The sequence below is a fragment of the Phaseolus vulgaris genome, chromosome 9, assembly GCF_000499845.2.
Source record: "Phaseolus vulgaris cultivar G19833 chromosome 9, P. vulgaris v2.0, whole genome shotgun sequence".
NCBI lineage: Eukaryota > Viridiplantae > Streptophyta > Magnoliopsida > Fabales > Fabaceae > Phaseolus > Phaseolus vulgaris.
In genome coordinates this window covers 21,391,314-21,411,499 of record NC_023751.2, presented here as the reverse complement: position 1 = coordinate 21,411,499, position 20,186 = coordinate 21,391,314, and the positions used below count along the sequence as shown (strand labels likewise).

Sequence of the window (20,186 nt, the reverse complement as noted above, 5' to 3'; positions counted from 1 at the left end):
TTTACACTCTAGTGCATCCATTACAACTTATTTATTCATGCCACTATTTTAACAACTCCCAAATAATAGTTATTTGCCACTCAACTATTATTCAAGTATAAATTGAATTATCTGCCAAATTAAAACCACTACACAAACCACACTCTTTGTGAGGAAGGTCACCACTTTCAATATGTGTTCTCCTAAATTGTTTTGAATCCCATACAACTTTACCTTTTATCATTTGAAGGAAAAAATATGCACTATTTTGGACCTTCACGGTGACACAACTTTGAAAAAGTTATACTACCAACAATCTAAACTCACATATCAAGGTCTAATTAGGTGTGATGTCAATGAAATATTAACAAATGCCTATGTATGTCAAATGATATATTGTAAGTCTCAATTTTCTTTTAATATAATAATTGTATTGCACACTAAATTTAGAAAATTAATGAAAGAAATTATGCGCTTCTAAATTCACCCATTACAAGCCTTTTCATAAATCCCAAACTCATTACTTCAATTGAAGCAATGTTTTCTTTTGACGAACTTATCCAATGAGTCACCATAATAAAAAGTCAAAATGGTTATAATTTAACTTACAAGTGTCACAATCCTAAAAGAATGACCGTCCAATACAACTGATCTTTCAATCAATTATATCACAACATAATAAAAATATTACAACACTAAAAAAAATCACGAAAATCAACTATTAATGTTCGATTTAAGTTGTTAATAAAAATTTCATCGACAACTTAATACAAATAAAAAGAGATGTCGATACCACACAAAAATATCAATTGTTGAAAAAAAGACTTAACTTTTTCACTAAAGCATGCAAAATGAAGAATCATTCAACAGTATTTTGATTATTTTTATAAACCAAATATTTATCTATAAAAACTCATGATAAAATGATTTGTGACTTATAAGAGAATACCTACCTCAACCATTACTAAATAACACTATTTATACATTTTAGTGAATGTGTAAATTTATGATTTCTATTGTATTTAGATTCTTTCAAGTTTAGGTATTTTCTTTCCATACACTTTTAATTTTCAAATAAATAAAATTTTAATTACTCCTAACTAAATATTAAAATGTTTTTTGATTTTAAAAAGTTAGATACTTTTTAAATATTATTATATAAATTTACTATTATACAGTAAATATACAAATTCTTTGATAAATTACTATGAAAAATTTAAATTTTTTATTTTTACAATTTTAAAATTTAACTGTCCTGCTATATTCATTATTAATTATTTTACTTTTATCATTAAATGTATAATATAAAATATTTTTTTAAATAATTATTTCAAATTTATTATTACCATATTATTTTTAATAATTATTTTTCATCATTTAAAACCTAATTATCATCATATACATAATTATTAAAATAATTATAATAAGAACAATTTTTATTCTACATTTACTTAAATAACTCAAATTAATATTTAGTTTATTTAAATCAAGTTATTCTATTATTTATTTTATTATTCACAAATCTAAAATTAAAATTATATTCCACGCTTTCTATTATGTATTTTATTTTATTTTATTTTCCTTTTTTTACCTACTTTTTAAGAAGAGTTTCAAACAAAAAGAAAAATTCTGCCTGTTTTTCCAACAATGAAGACTACTCCATACAAGTCTGAATTTGAACAAATTTTGTGGAAGTGTAGTAAATTAAATAATTTTTATTTTATTTAAATATGTTTTTAATTTTCATAATTTTGATTAATTTTAAATTTGGTTCTTGTATTTTTTTTTATGTTTTTGATTTCTCTAAAATTATAAATAACTGCTTTTGATTCCTAGTAAATATCTGCATATGTACTAAAGAAAAATCAATTGAAATTCCAAATTTAAGAATATTAAAATAGAGAGGCTCTTTATCTATTTTAAACAAATTTTAAAATTTAACGGGATAAAAATTAAAGAAAGATATTTTACAAGGACTAAAACATTTTTTAACATTTTAAGGAATAAAAATAATTGTTACCAATTTTATGAAGATAAAAACAAAGAAAATTAAAGTATTATATAATTTAAGTATAAAAATTATATATATATATATATATATATACTTAAACATATTAAATCAAAATATATCAACTTTACTGTATAACTTGTGGAAGATAGTAAAATGATGTTATAAATATTTAAAATATCATAAATAACAGTAAAAGTGTCGATAAATAGTTAATAAATATATAAATCCCCAAAGAAATGTAATGTAAAATAAAAATAACACTAGCCAAAAAAAAATAATAGTGTACTAAAAATTTAATCTATAAAGAAAAAAAAATCACTAGTTACTCGAGTAATATAATAATATTACATTAAATTTCTAAGTTTAGTTAACAATTAATCATAATTCCCTCAAATTTTCAAAACCTTTTGGTTTAACAAATCTCTCTCTCGTCTCCTTCAACTGCTTACCCTCTGCTACCTCCACAGTGTCGCCGCTACCCGGTGCCGCCGCACGCCTGCACCTGCGTCCTGCTTCTACACACCACCACCGATTGTCACCACCGCCAATAAGCACCTCTGTTCCTTTCCTAGGCGCTAAGGGAAAGAATTCAGGAGAATCAACTTTTCCTTTCTCACGCTAGAATCTTCTTCCTTCCAAAGTACAAAGAGCGTCGATATAAGCACACACGCACTCTCCAAGAAAGATCACCTGCGAAGCAATCTTCTTCTCCGCCAACATGCTCCACAACAAGTCCTTCGTCAAGAAAACCAGGGCCGGCAAAGTCATGAAGGTGCACCCTTCTTCCTCTCTAGCCCTAACTGACTCCACCTCTTATCTTTTTCTATCTTATGCCTCATTCTTGTTTACAAGAAATAAATTATTTTTCTGTTTTTTTTGGTTGGGAGTAGCAAGTGCGGGAGCACTACCTGCGTGACGACATATACTGCGGCGCACCGTTTTGCACCGTTTGCGATACTTCGGGTGCTCGCCTCAACGCTTCCCCTTCAACAACCATTCTTGTCGTGGACACCAATGTCGTGCTCAATCAGGTCTGCTTCCTTCTCCGTCTTAATTTTAATTTAAATTGCTATTTATTATGCTGCCAAGGAAGATGTGTTTTTGTGAATTGAATGAATACTGTGTTGTGGTGGCAGATTGATTTGCTGGAGAATCAGGCATTCGATAACATTGTGGTGTTGTCCATTGTGTTGGAAGAGGTTAAGAACAAGAATATGGCTGTTTACAATCGTATAAGAGCTCTCTGTAGCAATTCCACTAAGAAGTTCTATGTTTTTTCCAATGAGTACCACAGGTATGTTTTTTTGTGGCCCTTTTTTAACGACTGACTACTAGTATGTAGTTTGGTGAGATTATGTTACCCTATTATTATAAAGGAGGGGAAGAAAAAAACTTAAGAATGCAACAAGTAACTCTATCTCAAGTCCCAAACAAGCATGATTATGCATTGAATCATCTTTAAACATTATGTGTGCATTTTACTCTTGCTTTGTGCATCCATGGACTGTAAAGACTACACTCTACTATAAGCTTTTCGTTTCCTTGTTTTATTTATGCCTTTTTAATGAAGCATCACCATGTTTGAAGGGCACACCCCTAGTGTTCCCAGATAATCCTGAAAGTTTATTCTAAAGGAAAGTATCCATATTACTGTGCAAATAATATGTGGTCTACTTGGAGGTCTATATATCGGTAGCAAGTTCATTTGTATTATCCCTATTAAGTACTTGCTTGTCAAACAAAAGACCTGACCCCAAATGGGTGTGTCCAGCGTGAATTTTTGAAGACTATGTTTTTGGTTAACAACTGAAAGAAAGACTTAAAGACCTCACTAGAAGAATCCCAGTTCTATATTAATTGCTGAGAAATAAATGGGGTCATGTAACACCAAAAGATATTCTCGTTTGCTGCTTTTTCTTTCAATTAAATCTCGTCAATACTGGAAGTTCCAATTTAAGGAAAGACCTTAAAATAGTAATGAATGAATGATCTAGTAGTACACATTAGAAAGCTGTAAACTATGAGTGAAAGCCTCTTGACAAGAAACTTCCCTACCAAATTCCCCTCCCAAGTTAGAACAATTATCACCACCCAATCTGAAGGAAACCAAGAATAAAGCCACACCCCACACACATTAAGCTGATATTGTTTTGTTTCTGATTAAGGAAGAAATAGCTAGGCTAAAAAGGTGATGAAGTAGGATAAGATGTCCTCTCTCAAATAAGCAAAAGGAAAACACAAAAACATAGAAACATGGATCTTGTTGCATATCGACTATTGAGTTGAGACACTTCCAGGTTAAGGCTATGCAAACTCCAGTATGGAAAACCATGTTTTTCTATTGAAGGTGCTGTGGAAAGTATTTATCCTTGAAAGGTGTGGCATTTCTTTGCAACATTGGCTTCCAATAGCTGCATATTTGTGCATTACATTGTCTAATGTACTCTTCTCTAAATCTCTAAAATGATAGAGAAGGAGGTTGTATTAACAAACTTCACATGCCCACCTATAAGATTCTCTATGCATGTTGTCAATATTTTCTGCTTGTGGATGAGTGCATATAGACTACCTATATTTGATTTTGTTTCTGTTTGCAGGGATACATATGTTAAGGAAATGAGTGGTGAAACTAAAAATGATAGGAATGATAGAGGTTGGTCTTTCTGATGAGTTTCGAATTTATTCTTTACTTATACTTTATTTGTTTTCTGGTTCACTTGGATAGTTTGCAACACGATTTGCCAATGGAGATAAAACAGTTTTGGGGTTTTAACTTTAAATATGGTAATGCAGCTATCCGAGTGGCTACTCAGTGGTATCAGAATCATCTTGGTGGTGCAGTAAAGGTTTTGCTTATAACTAATGATAGAGAGAACAAAAGGAAGGCTAGTGAAGAAGGCATTTTTGCTGAAACAGGTAGTTATATTTCTTGGCATTTGAAATGTATGTTGAATAGCACTTCAGCTGTGTCTGTGAGGAATATTAAAACTAAAGTTTTGGTGAAGGGAGTCATCCTTAAATCTTACTTTCCAATTTGTCTTTTGTTTCAGTTGAGTCATATGTCAAGTCTTTAGACCAACCTGATCTACTTGATCTTCTTGTGCGGCCTGCATCAGAAGATGTGAACATGGAAGAGGTTGAAGATCTTAGACCATCCAAGAGGAAAGTCATATATTCAGAGGTATCAAGTTAATGTCATTTGTATCCAGGAATTGTGTCTGTATATTTTAGTTAAAATGACAGGATGGAGTGTTTATGCTGTGTTAATTTTCAGCATAAGCCAATGTCAGAAATTACTTCTGGTTTGCATCGTGGAATATATCATCAAGGGAAGCTTCGCGTAAACCGTTACAATCCATTTGAAGCATATGTTGGGAGGGAGAGCATTGGTGATGAAATAGTTATTTATGGGCGCTCAAATATGAATCGAGCTTTTGATGGGGATGTTGTGGCAGTTGAACTTCTGCCACAGGACCAGTGGCAAGAAGTCTCATCTCTATCTATAGCTGGTGAAGGTACCGTAATTGTTAGATTATTTGTAGTCTGGCATAAGCCAGACTTGTCACTTGTAAGAATTTATTCTTTGCAAAGTTAATATTATTACTTAATTTAACTTAGAAGGGAAAGTCTTTAAAACATGACTGAGGTTAGCAAGTCTTGTGCTTTTAGTTTGGTTCATAGATCTGGAAATGTAATTCATTATTAAATTTTGGAAATTTTATTTTAAAAACGTATCTGCAGTAAACTTTGTCAGTTCTTATAGGAATTTCTATCTTATATGTTATTCATAATGTTTGAAAATTTAAAATTGTGGAAGAGAGACATTTAATCGAAAGTTAATACAAAATCTTTATTATGAAATTTCATTGAGTCAAAAGGTTTGAAGGATAAAAAACCTACATATATGGCCATTGGGTAATTTGGAGGGGAAAACAACTTCTCCTTCACTATAAATTAAGACATCCATATTGTTAAACTTTCTAAAGCTCTTTGCCAGAAACATTTTCAGTTCTTCTTTAGCCGATTGAGCTTGAGTGACATACTAAGTCATATGATTGGTCGGTTTACAAGAGACTAATTTTAGTACAATCATTTGGCCATTGAATACCATTTACTAAGATACTTTGGGCCTTGTTACAAAATAAGTTACAGGTTTTGAAGGTCATCAAAGTTTCTAATTTGTTCGGTTACAACTTGATTTTTTAAATTTAATGTCGCATAAAGTAATATTATTTGCTTGCAGAAGATGAGAATGAGGATGAAGATGTCCATCTAGCTCCAAATAGCGCTGATGTTGCACCTAGGACTATTCCTCAGCAGGGTTCTTCTGGACAAGTAAATGCTGTACCTAATCGTCCTTCGGGTCGTATTGTTGGTATTATAAAGAGGAACTGGCATTCGTAAGTATCTATTTAATTGTGTCGAGCATGTCAGATATATGTACAGTGTCTAAAGTTAATTTTATATAGGCTAATGAAATCATGTAATTATGTTAATTAGTGGAATTAATTTATGTATTTTAATATCTTAGTTTTTATAATTTGGCTTTGCTGTATAGTTTACACTTTAGATGCATGGAAGTCATTGAACTTCTCTTATTTCCGTCTTTATTTAAAACATTTTTGTTTTATTTGCTAACTGGTACTAATGTTTTTGGAACTTGAATTCACTTTTTTTCAGTAGAGGAAACTAATATCTCTTTTATCTATAGTAATTAAGAGATGTTCTGCTGATATCGTCATTGTTTTATAGTTTTTTGTGAATAAGAAGTTGTAAAGAAATGTAGATGGAAAAATATGAAGTTTACTGAAGCAGTAATGTAATTTTGAATTTTCAGCTGTAGCTTTTGACCAAAATTTTGTTTGAGTTCTTTTAATGCCAATTGCACTATATGTGAATGGGATGCATTCATTTTACTAGCACCATGAACTTTATCTATAGGACATTGGTAGATATGTAATATGTTTGTAACTGTCAACGTACATTTACTGTTTATATTGTCAATGCAAAAGGGAGATAATTAACTATATAGCTGATTTTTGTGACACACTGGCTACCTATTCTTACATATATGAGTTAGCTTTAGGTATGACAGAAAAATTCAAGTGAAATGAACCAGAAAGTTTGACATGTCTTTGAGGATGAAGGTGCATGTAGATTCTTTCTTTGAGATAGATTTGGCATTTGTTATATAAATGTTAATCATTGTTAACTGATTGGTTGGAATGTTTTGTTTGTTGAAATGTTAACTAATAAGTGTGGGTCTGTGTATTTAATTTTTTAAGTGTATATGTTCTGTTGTTTGACAATTGGTATATTTAAATTGTTTTTTCAGGTATTGTGGATCTTTGGAGCCAATGCCTATGCCTGCAGGAAGTGGTGGAATTGCCCATGCCTTGTTTGTCTCCAAAGATCGCAGAATTCCCAAGCTTCGAATCCAAACACGCCAACTTGAGAACCTTTTGGATAAGAGGATTATTGTTGCAGTTGATTCTTGGGATCGTCAGTCTAGATATCCATCAGGCCATTATGTGCGAACTATAGGGGAGATAGGTGATAGAGATACTGAAAGTGAGGTATGCACCTTCTGCTTGATTGCTATTATATTTTTGATGAAGCTGATTCATATAAAGTTGTCTAGGAAGTTATGTCTTTTCCCTTCATCTTATTATCTTCTGATGATTATAATTTGAAATTTCAAACCTAAGTTGTAAAAACTAATGTAATTATCAGTCTTGGGAATAAATCATTAGGAATCTGTCCACTTGCCTATGGTCTCTGCAACTTACTCAGCTTGTTCCATTTTGTTGATGATTTCATTAACTAGAAACGAATCAGAATTGTGATTCCCATTCCCCTTGAATAAAATTCATAATTGAAATACCTTCTGTGCAAGCAAGGAAGCATTTAAAATGTTTGAAACACTGTTGTGGGATGGTATTTATTGTATGCTGTGAACTGCAGAGTGCAGACATCATAGATACTTCCTGCACTGTTTTCTGTAATTTTTATTCATTTTTATTTGTTTTTTTTAATATTGTTTGGTACACAAGAATTTGATAAATTCTAGCTTACACTGTGTCTGTAATGACTAATACCAAATAATAAGACCCCACCCCACACTTTCCCCACTTATGGAATGACCTATTCATCATTTTGTATGTTTTCTTATATGGTGGTTTACTTGGTGTTTCATGATTTATTGTTATTGTTTTAAATCCTGCAGTACCTGAATTCTAATGTTTTATCAAATGTCATACTTGTGTCTTGCTTGTTGACAATATAGTATTTTTTTACCTGAACTTGTATGATCCATGCATTATAGAGTAGTCACTAACACAATTTCATATATCTGAATTCTGAATATGATAAGGCAACTATTTGTTATACTTTTAACCAACTAAACCAAATTAATGAGATGCCGCCTCTTCTTTTTGTTTCAAATTAGGTGGTTTTGATAGAAAATGATATAAATACACGACCATTCTCTTCACAAGTGCTGGCATGCTTGCCACCATTGCCATGGTTGGTCTCTTCTGAAGATTTGTCCAATCCAATCAGGCAGGACTTGCGTCATCTGCTTGTGTTCAGTGTGGATCCTCCAGGTATGGTTTTATTTAATTTCCATTTGTATAAGCAAAAGGTGAAATGTTAATGCTCATCAACTATTGAAACTTTGATATTAAATATTATTGTTAAACTATAGGAAATAGAGAATAATGTGTTTCCAAGACTGTACAAATACTTAATATATATTCAGAAAACAAAATCAGTAAAATAAATAGAGGAAATTTGAAATCCTCTAGTAATTACGATATGAGAATAAATAAAAACGTTCCTAGTAATAATACATACATAATCTAGGTGTTCCTAATTATATAGGATTTGCCACTATTTCTATAATTATAACACTCTTCCTCAAGCTAGAGCATAGATGTTGTATATGCTCCTCTTAGAGACTTGGTGAATATGTTTGTCAAGTGTTCAATAGAGTTAACAATTGTAGTGGTGATGTCTTTTGACTCCAGCTTTTCTCTTATGAAATGACATTCTACCTCTATGTTTGGTCATCTCATAAAAGATAGGATTAGAGGCAATGCATAATGCTGCCTGGTTGTCACATATAAGGTGCATTTGAGATTTTTCTTCAAATTTAATAAGTTCTCTTAAAGAGTTGCTTTAGCCATATGAGCTAATGCCATTGCTTTGTATTTTTGACTTGTTCTTGCCATAACATTTTGTTTCTTACTTTTCCATGATATTAAATTGCCCCCAACAAGAACACAATACCCTAAAATGGACTGTCTATCCCTTGGTGACCATGCCCAATCAACATCAAAATACCTAACAATATGAGTATTTCCCTTATCTTCATAAATGAGGTCTTTGTTAGGAGGCATTATTAAGAATAGTTTAGGATCTGTATGACTGCATCCCAATGGTCTTGACAAGGAGAGTTAAAAAATTGAATTACTATGCTCACTGTAAAGGTAATGGCATGGGAAGTCAGTCACAATGAGGTAATTTGGCTTATAGACTAACCTTCCGTATCTTCCAAGATAATGTTGGAGAGGAGAAGATAAATTACATGAGTTGGGTAGCTACATTAACTTCTAACAACAGGGTGTTTATTCTGCTCATGACTTCTCACTGACACAAAAACTAAAGAAAATAAAAGAGCTACTGGGGGTACTACCCCTAGGGTACAAGGTTTCATGATTTTATAACATATCGAGCTGGACCTTTTCTTCACAACTTGCTCACAAATTGCCACCTGGGTCAAGCAGTAGCAGAGGCAGCGACAATAGTGTGCATGCCACATGTTTTGCTTGAGCAAATACCACTCGCTTCCAATTTGTGATAGAATATTCTCCTTTTCCTAGAAAAATAAACAAAAACAACCAAAATGTAAAATCACATTAAAAAATAATAAAAATTGAATTTGAGCTAAAAACTGTTAAGAGGAGAAAAAAAGAATGACAAGTGCCCAAATATAAGCAAAAAATAGGGTCAAAATGTACCAATTTTTGACACTTATCATTTACCAACAATTGATTTCCAACTGGAAGAGGAACCAACTCCTAAGTACCAATACTTTGAAGGACACAATCTCATCAATCATCCCTTGTCACTGCTCTGGGTGAGATAAAACATCACTTTGAAACTTAGAAACAGGAACAAAAGATGATGAGGATGTACAACTGTAATGTATGGTGGAAAGTCGATGATAAATGAGGATAGTATAATGGGGAAAAGCATTAAGGGTAGAATGTGTACCTTTTCAAATAGCAAATGGTGGAAGGAGCTTAATAAAACCATGTAAGGCAGCCTGAAGTCGCCCAAGATAAGTACTATAGGACTCGCAATCGTCGTGGAGCAAGAAGTGTCAATAATCTTGGCACGTACCGTACAAGTGTTGTGTCATTGGTATAAATGACATGAGTCTCACTTCAAATTGATGCACAAGTCTCATGGGGATGGAAAATACGTTTGAGTGAGGTGTGAATAGTATATTTAATAAGCATATATAGTTGAGCATCAATCTTTATTCATTGTTCAGGTTGTTTTGTGGGAACAGATTCAGTAGTTGTAGTGAGATAGGATTTGTGGCCAAACCCACTTAACCATAACCTGATTTTTGAAACCAAAGTTGAATTAGACTCGGGCATCTTCTCAATACTATCAATATGGTTTGAAAGGATAGGAGAATATGTTTGTGATGTTGATGGGATTCTAAAAGATCTTTTATTTCTTCTTGAAATCGAACAAAAAAATAATCCAAGGAGTCAATCGAAACACTAAACAAACTCTGATGGAGTCACCACCATAAGGGTAGGAGTGCATTGAGGAGGTGACCTGGGCTCAGATTGGTTGACCGTTAGCCACTGCATGTGCCACCAACACTGATTGAAGTTGCAGTACTGTGGGAGAGATGATGAGTGTGAGGGCATGTGGATGGATGGTTCACATCGGCGTTTATACGGTTGGATATATCGGTGTGGCGCGATACCAACCCTATGGTCATATTGGAGTGAATGTAGGTCACAAACTTGAGAGAAGGGTTTGAAAAAATTCCTTTGGAGACATTGGGTCTATTGAGCCAACACTGTTTGAAAAAGGCTTTAGATACCATGTTAAACTATAAGAAAGAGAGAGATTTTGAGTTGAAATCATGTGTTTTTGAGATAACACAAATGCTTTAATTATATTGAGAAAACGAAGTCAATACAATAAATTGAGGAAATTTGATATCCTCTGATAATAAAGATATGATACAAAAATATATAAAATCATGCCTATAATACATTTATAATCTAAATATTCCTAATTTTATAGGATCTGCTCCTTAGTTTTATAATTATAACATTATATTTCAAAGATTGATGGGAACCAAGTGGGTTTGGAAGGCCATTGATGGATCAGAGGCAGCTATTATTTGGAGGATATGTAATATGAAATAACCTATCTTGTCTTAATAAATCTGCATTAGTTTTGCATAAGAAACTGCATGATGTCAGTTATTCATAGAAAATAATTGATGGCAGTTATGTATTATGATTATATATAATAATATATAATATTAGGGTGTGTAATTAGGCAAGTGTGTTGTTATTTGCAGTTTGTGGGCAGAGAATACTCAGGAAATTTGTCTTTAGGACATCAAGTGTATTGCTGTATTATGTATATGATTTTTGTGTTCAGGATTGTATGTTACAGTTTATCATTTGGTGTTCTCTATCAAAGATCTATTCCAAGAACATTATTCGTGAAAAATTCATGGATTAGTTATTCTTAATGTTTATTCCAGCTTCCAATCATTAAATGATATGAGAATATGGTTGTTTTTGGTTTTGTTTTTGACGAAAAATATACTTTCAATTTCAACATGCTCGAGATGATGCTATTGAAACCTGTGACATGCCTTGGGCCAATCTGATCCCATACCTCCAATCTTTTACTGAAAACAAGAATATTTAATAGATTATGAAATGTCAACTCAACAGTAGAATATTGATAAGATATGCAAAAACCTTATATAAAAAATGTAGAGAAGGAAGTCTTTTAAATGAAATAAAATGATTATGGTGAAATCATGAAAGCTCTTATATGAAGCAAGAGATTGGAATGGTTTTGCTCTAATTTTTTATTTTTATGAGACAGCAACTGTATGATCTTGCATACATTGCCTTTTACTCTAGCTGATTATTGTTTTCTTCTTGAACGAGTATACTCGATGTTGATAATCAAAATGGAAGTGCTCGTCTCTCCTGCTGTTAAAAATGGACACATTGGAATTCTGTTTGTGTTTCTATTTTTTCTTTTTCCCCTTTTCTGACATAACATTTGCATCATGAAAAAACTTATTTTTATGTTTACCAATTTCTGTCATTAGTAGTGTCACAGTCACTTAACTTGATACTGAGCCATTTGAAGTAGCTGCTTTTTACTTTGTTTTAGAAGAAACATGGTAATGTTATATAAGGCTTTTGTTGTATTTCTACTGCTTCTTGCATGCAGGCTGCAAGGATATTGATGATGCACTCCATTGTCACGCTCTTCCAAATGGAAACTTTGAAGTTGGAGTTCGTATCCTTTGTTTGAGGACATACATTTTACTAATGATGCATGTGTCAGTAGGCTTATATGTATTCAAATTAGAATTTGTGTTACTACAATTGGATGGATGTTATCGTTTAATATTATTTGCATACCATGGGAATTTTTGGTTCAGCATGTGGGAATTTAGTTAGCTGGTGCTTACTATTTTACTTCTTTTAGTATCCTTTCAAAATTTGCTTATGCACTAATCTCAGTCCTGCATATGCATATAATATCAGCAATCGATTTTCTCATGAACAATTGAGTACTTTAACTCTCAAGTGAAGTGCCCACTTAGAGGAGTCAGATCCTAGTATATGGTTTTGCTTTGTTGGCTCAAATTTTAGACAACCTGAATGCTGTTTTGCAAGGGTTTCTTTTGTAAACACATTTTCTGTCTCAACTGAAGTTATAAGATGATGCAGTTAGGTGCTTACATCTCTGAGCAATTAATGTCTATCCTCTATGGATGCTGCTTTATCCTCTGGTCCTCTTTGCTTCATTAGTTTTTCTACCTTTTTCCTGTGTCTCCTCATTCTTCCCTTAGCTCTTGCTATGTAATTCCTCTATAATAGTTTATCTTTAATGGAATTCTGTCAGATATTGCTGATGTTACAAATTTTGTTCATCCTGGCACTCCACTTGATGATGAGGCTTCACAGAGGGGTACATCTGTCTACCTTGTGGAGCGGCGAATAGACATGCTTCCCAAACCTCTTACGGAGGGTAATATCATTTTACTCTTTCGAAAAAATGTGATTTTGGTGGTTATAGCAATTTCTCTTGCCTTCATTGATAAGCCTTTATCTGGCAGATATATGTTCTCTTCGTTCTGATGTGGAAAGGCTAGCATTCTCTGTCATTTGGGTATGTGTACTGACGTAGTTTTGCAATGATTAAATCTAGTGTCATCTACATATTTTGTACACACCTGTATGTGCATTAATATGGTGTAAATATCATTATCTGGTTGTTGAATCTTCTAAATATTTACCAAAGAATTACAAACATCACTTAAATCTTTTTCCTTTATTTTGTTAGAAGTTTTGGTACTCCACGTTGAACTTCTGCTATGTTTTTTTACTTCATTGTTGCAATATTACTTCTCTTCTCACTGTCTGTCCACAATAAAGCTCATTTACAAACATGCAACCAGCAAATGACTGGTTTTTCTGTTTTTTTTTTCCTACATTGAGCACTACAATTTAGATTCACAACTGCCACTGCACCCATTTTTGTTGAGATCATCTTCACCATTTTTGTTGCCTGCATTGTATTGTGTAATATTCCTTTTATTCCAACTTCCATTACTACCTTCCCCATCCACACTTCATTATTATCACACAATTACTACTATTACCATCATGTGCTATATCACATTATCAGAGCCATAATTCACAATCTCCATTTTTTTTTCTTTTATCATTGCTTTATAATTTTAATTGAATTGGGGCAATATTGTTACGGGAAATGTAATGCAGGCATTACAAACTTGACATAATACAAGGCTCCTTTGTTTAAGCTTTTAAAAAAAATGATTTGGAGGTATACTTTTTTCTTTTTCTTTTTAAAGTGTACTTACGTACTTTCCAACATGGGTAATTAGTGTATTTCGTTGCCATCTGCAAACATTATCAGTTATTGCTGGCATATCTATAGGGTATTGTGCCACTGTGCATAATGCAGAAAGTGCATATGCATTTATATTAATAATTTGATATTCTTGAAGTTTATTTTATCTACTCTCTTCAATAATATGATCAGAATATGATCACCAAAAGGATGTCAACTGAAGCAATTTATATTTAACTACTCTTTATTTCTTCACCACATTGAACTAACACGATTTACTGTGTTCAGGAAATGACACCTGAAGCGGACATTATTTCCACCAGATATACAAAAAGTGTCATAAAGTCCTCTGCAGCATTGTCTTATGTTGAAGCACAAGCGAGGATGGATGATAGGTGTGCTTTTATTTCTCTCAGATCCTTTGTAAAAGGAAATGGTTTGGTGTGTCTTTAATTAGCACTCAGTCATAATCTAGACTGGTAAAATATAATAATGTTTCTTTTCTGGGATTCTGTTATTTCAGAGTATATTTGTGCTTTAATTATTTACAAATTGTGAATCTTGTAAGATAAACAAAATCATGAGTTAGAAGGGGTGTATTCTTCATATCAAACCAAAGCTGGGGCTGAATGAATGGGCTCATGTTCATGTTGTTCAAACTGTTTGGTGATTGATACTTTCTTCAATTTTTTATGTGCTTAGATGTTCATTTTCTTGTGGATTGCTAAATGTTTCGTCTAGTGTATTACTTTGTCTGGAGCAATATTATTTTCAAAGTAATTTAGTTAGTCTTTTATTTCCTCTTTGTACAGTCGACTGAGGGATCCCATTACTACAGATTTGAGGAATATGAATAGTTTGGCTAAGGTATGGATTTTGTGGACGCAGGCTTATTGTTTTACTCATGTTATTATAAGTACGGTTATATTTACTTGTTATCTAAGGAATTTGTCTGAAAAGTGTAGCTTTGTGTATGATCTATCAGAAAATGAGATTGAGGCGCATTGAGAGAGGAGCTTTGACTCTAGCATCGGCTGAAGTCAAATTTCAAATTGACACAGAGACTCATGACCCTCTTGATATTGGTACTATATTCTTGCTTTTTAACAGTATTTAGTATTTCTTTTTGAAGTTGTAGAAGGTGGGGAATTGTGTATACTTAGTGAATAAGAAGTTCTGCTGGTGTCATTAAATTATTCATTCTAGGAGGATTAAATCATTTGGACAAGGGACATATCAGATCCTATAGGATTAAACCATTATTATTAGCAGACAGACCTTGAATTAATGATCTCTAATTATGAACTTGATGAAGGGTGATAGATCACTTTCAATAATGTTCTCCATTTTGTTCCATGGTAAGACTTTTACTTCAAAGCTGTTGTCTAGTCTAGGTCCTTGTTTTGGAATAATGTTTTGTAACACATTTTTGTACATATTGTTGGATCTCACGAAAATAGATTTTTGATTTTTTTTTGTCTCAATTAACTTTTACTGCTTGACAATGTAATTCATAATTCCACACACACAATGTTAGTGTGATAGAAACTGGTTCAAATACAAACGAAGGAATGGATTTTATTAAGAAATACCCGCTAGTTTTGAGAGGTTCAGGTCTCCCCCAATTCCTTTACTAATTCCCTCACAATGATTGACTCCCCTCTCTACCCTTCTTCCTATTTGTATGCATCATTCATAACCCACTAACTAACTAACTAAGGCCCTTAACTTATAGACCTATCAGTGTGTCATGTTAAGTATATTGTCTTTAAGTTATTTTGTGTTGGTATGTTCTTAGCATTACTGATTTATACTTCTTTTGTATAAAAAATTCAAAGTCTAATTTTGTTATCGTATATTTCTCCTTTTCTCATTTCTTCTAATCTGTAAAATTTCAACAGTAATTGATTTAATTTTTTAAAGTATGTTTCATTGTACCTACAGTTAATTGGATATTTTGTAATGAAGAGTGGCTGAGCTGATGCCTTTCTTTTTACTTTGCTTTTAGATATTCCTTCGTGGAAGGAGAGGAAGAGAGCAGTTTTTTTCCTCCCTTTCTATTTCTTAAAATTATTTTTTCTGTTTGAATTTATATGCAGGAATGTACCAGATCCGGGAGGCCAACCAAATGGTGGAGGAGTTTATGCTTGCTGCTAATGTTTCCGTTGCAGAACAAATTCTTAAAAGTTTTTCGTTGTGCTCATTATTAAGGTTTTTTTTTTACTTTAGTTTTGATATGTTTTTTTTTTGTCTACTAATTGGTTTACTATATATCTAAATTCCAAACTTTCTCTTTATTGTATTATTTTTGCATGTTTTTTGCCCTGTGTTTTTTTTATCTGTGTTTTTCCATGTCAATTATTGGAATTCAATTTTGGAATTGAGGATTACAAGTAAAATTCAATATGCATTTAGAACCATAAATAGTCTTTGATTGATTGCATGGGGTGGTTAAAAGAGATTTAGTGGGTGAAAGCAGAATGAAACCAATCAAGAAGATGCAAGCACATTTGCACCCAATAGAGACAAGTACTCCAGAAATGACCTGTATTGGCTAGATGTTGAGTCTTGGGCGTGAATTTTGTTACAGATATGGTTTGATTGTACTAAATACAGAGATGTGATTTGATATGAAAATATCTTACCAAATATTTCTCATTATTAGATGTTGATTTTGGTCCTTGTTATTGTATTTCTTTACTATAAATAAGAAATTCATGTGTACACAATACATATACAATACACGAAATTTATTATATTCTACCTGGATTTTTCTCTTCTCAACATGGTACTAGAGCATACCATCCTTATTGCCGTGTTTAGTCACCAATCCTCTTCAACCTGTTTTGTCACTAATCCTTTCGCCATGGTATCCGAAGCCTAACAAGATGGAACCCTAATCCATGCTTTTCCTGTGGGTCCACTGCTTACCGGTGTAATTTTTTTTAGAAACTGTACATTCCCAGTTTCTGTTTTTCTACTGTTCATTGCTGACATTACTGTTCACAGCTGTATCAGTATACACCGTTGACGACTTTCTAGTAAAGTAATTATTTATTGGTTCCTGTTTAGGCGTCATCCAACTCCAACCAGAGAGATGCTTGAACCCTTATTACAGACTGCTGCTGCAGTTGGCTTGCACTTGGATGTTTCATCATCAAAAGCATTGGCTGATTCTCTTGACCATGCTGTGGTAAATATTTTGTCTTGCCTCTTTTTATTAATTATTTGCATCATTCTTGTTTTTTAATAATTTTCCATCTTTGCCGTCCTGGCCCTGGTTGGGCTCATGGAGAGGTCCATAAAGCAAAGTGGTACTTGGACAGCAATCCGAGAACCTACCCGATGTGACCATGTATGATCGGTGGCGGGAGGATGTTTCCCAACACCCTTAGGTCGGTCCTAGGGAGATCACCTCCCCGGACCCAAACTTACGCGATTTGTCGTAACTAACCTATATTCTTGGCGAAATTCCTGGAAACTGATTAAGTTCAAGATTCCTGGAAAACATTCCTGATCACCCCTCGTTATACGGAAATCCTTGCCTATAAATATTAGGAAATTTAAGGAAAATGATTTTTTTTTATGTGGCTGATTCAGAAAGAAAAGAGATAAAATCAAATGCATTATATCCCACAACCCAGGAACACCTTTGAACCATAACACCATCAAACATAATTTATATGTTTCATGCACGATTATTAGCTATGATGCTACAAGGATATCCAGCAGCGGTATCTTTAATAGTTTACTTTCTTTAGCTTACACGCACATAGCTAGCTTAAGCATATGGTCTTACTTTGTTTCACTCTTATCTTGTACAAAATGCCTTTTTCAGGGTGATGATCCGTACTTCAATAAGTTAATCCGTATACTGGCAACTAGGTGCATGAGTCAGGTAAATTGAATTTGAATGAGAATCCAGATTTAGAATTTACAAAGTAAAATTGAGTTCTTGTTATTTTTTTAGGCAGTTTATTTCTGCAGTGGGGATCTTAGCCCTCCAGAATATCATCATTATGGGCTTGCAGCTCCTTTGTATACCCATTTCACATCACCTATAAGAAGATACGCAGGTAGTTATGCTATAATTTTAATAAAATGTTTACTTTGTCAATTGTGAACAATGTGAGATGAAACATTTTTTGTTGTAGATGTCATTGTGCACAGGCTACTTGCTGCTTCTTTAGGAATATCAAAGTTACCGTCTGTATTTCAAGACAGACTCCAGCTCAGTAGTATTGCAGACAGTATGAAATCTCCTTCATGCTTTAATAGAACTTGATCATTTATGTTTCTGTTTTCAATTGTGTCCAATGCCTTGAGTGAACTTTTATCTATGTTTACTTTATTCATTGGGAATCAAATAATAAGTTCATGATTCTTATTGTTTTGGTGTTGGCATATATGGTTCAGATTTAAATTATCGGCATAGGAATGGCCAGTATGCAGGGCGAGCATCTGTAGAGCTACATACTCTAATTTATTTCAGGAAGAGGTATGCAACATAACTTTTGCTTCCTGTTGCTGTTATTTTTATCTATACACAGTTTTGCAGCCTATTCTAACATTTATCTTTCCTTATGCAGGCCTACAGACACGGAGGCTAGAATAGTGAAAATAAGATCTAATGGCTTTTTTGTGTTTGTTCCCAAGTAAAGTATCTTATTCGTGCTTTTGCTGCTTTTGCTTTTAAATTTCCTTTGTGATATATCAGTTGTAAAGGTGAATCTCAAAAAAGAGGAAAAATTGTTTTGATTTAATCTGAGCAGGACATAGTCATGTCAATAATGTTAATCACTGAAGAAGCTAATGTTAAGTTGACCTTTTCCCCGTTCACAGATATGGCATAGAAGGACCTATATATTTGACAAAATCCGGAAAGGGAAATGGAGAATGGTACGTAGATGAGCAACAGCAGAAAATAAAAAGGATGGATGGTAGCCTTTCATACAGTGTTTTGCAGACAGTCCAAATTCACATGGAGGTTGTGGAGCCTCAGCCTAACCGTCCCAAACTTCAGCTTACTCTCATCTAGAGGTATATGATCATTGAACAACAGGCATTACTCAAATATAACTCATATTTACGATTGCCATTTGCTTCTCAGCACTTTTAAGGAAGGAATTTACTGTGGCATGAAAAAGTTGTGGAAAGAATGAGACGGAGATGAGAGATTTTGGTTGGAGAAGTTTTTCCTAGATGGAACTCAAGGTTTATATGGTTGATGGGGTGGTAGCTTTTAGTTTTTACGACTATTTATTTTTAAATTGGGAAGTGGAATTTTTATACATGATGTTGCAAGCGTGAACACTCCAAGTAAAAGGATGTGTTTAGCTTAAAAGCGCCGTAATGTATTTGTAGAGAATATCAGAACTATTATTACATTAAAAAATGTGGAATCATTCAAGAGACTCCGGAGTTTAGTTGTTGTAGAGAATTTTCCCAGATTATTTTTTCTCACCAGCTATAAGATTTTGCTTTTGCAACATTATCATCAACTGGATCCGGAACTCATGGTTGTCTCTGATGTACTGCTATTAGGTGTGTGTGCACGAATTATTACACAATGTGATTTATATGCAGGGATACTGGCAGCGAAGAGTTTATGAGCAAGCAACTCGTTTAATTAGGGAACTTGTATTTTATATAGGGCTGTAGCAATTCTTGAAATGTACGTGAGAATTAGTTTGCTTGAAATACTGGGGATAAAAGAGATAGTGAAATTCATGTAGTATTTTTACATACCTTTTTTTTTACTTTTTTATTTTATTTTTCTATCTTTTTTAGTTTTTTTCTTAAACCAAACATCTTTATGTTTTATTCAATTCTCTTATTTTATTTCTGTTTTTTTATTTCTTTGTCACTATTCTTTCTTCTCACGGACCTAAACATCAACGCCTGTCATGTTATTCCCTTTTCAGGGCCTTTCTTCCTGCACCTTATAAAAAATGTGAAATGACGAAAATGATCCTAAAGAACTTTGCATTACGGAGTATCTATTTTCAAATGATTTTTTCACTTC

General features: G+C 33.0%; 1 protein-coding gene across 2 annotated transcripts; it reads left to right on the top strand.

Annotated features, from left to right (window-relative positions):
- The first annotated feature begins 2,355 nt into the window (after positions 1 to 2,355).
- LOC137821022 (exosome complex exonuclease RRP44 homolog A) lies at positions 2,356 to 19,662 on the top strand. 2 transcript variants are annotated; one of them, XM_068625431.1, is made up of 25 exons: positions 2,356 to 2,762; positions 2,881 to 3,021; positions 3,127 to 3,284; positions 4,588 to 4,643; positions 4,784 to 4,906; positions 5,041 to 5,171; positions 5,265 to 5,505; positions 6,234 to 6,390; positions 7,326 to 7,566; positions 8,439 to 8,595; positions 12,509 to 12,577; positions 13,190 to 13,315; positions 13,404 to 13,456; positions 14,450 to 14,556; positions 14,974 to 15,028; positions 15,147 to 15,246; positions 16,261 to 16,372; positions 17,234 to 17,354; positions 18,000 to 18,059; positions 18,132 to 18,237; positions 18,316 to 18,411; positions 18,578 to 18,659; positions 18,751 to 18,816; positions 19,004 to 19,201; positions 19,272 to 19,662. In XM_068625431.1, the coding sequence occupies exons 1-24, from the start codon at positions 2,709 to 2,711 to the stop codon at positions 19,197 to 19,199; spliced, it is 2,808 nt and encodes a 935-aa protein (XP_068481532.1). In that variant the 5' UTR covers positions 2,356 to 2,708; the 3' UTR covers positions 19,200 to 19,201; positions 19,272 to 19,662. The 2 variants fall into 2 exon arrangements, with proteins under 2 accessions (XP_068481532.1, XP_068481533.1); XM_068625432.1 differs by having other exon boundaries at positions 2,367 to 2,762; positions 6,237 to 6,390.
- Positions 19,663 to 20,186: the final 524 nt, after the last annotated feature.

Excerpts from the sequence above, each read along its gene's own strand:
- LOC137821022 (XM_068625431.1), top strand. The coding sequence starts at position 2,709 with ATGCTCCACAACAAGTCCTTCGTCAAGAAAACCAGGGCCGGCAAAGTC. Across the intron at positions 17,355-17,999 it reads ATTCTCTTGACCATGCTGTG|GGTGATGATCCGTACTTCAA; the intron begins GTAAATATTTTG and ends TGCCTTTTTCAG. Across the intron at positions 18,817-19,003 it reads TTTTTTGTGTTTGTTCCCAA|ATATGGCATAGAAGGACCTA; the intron begins GTAAAGTATCTT and ends CCCCGTTCACAG.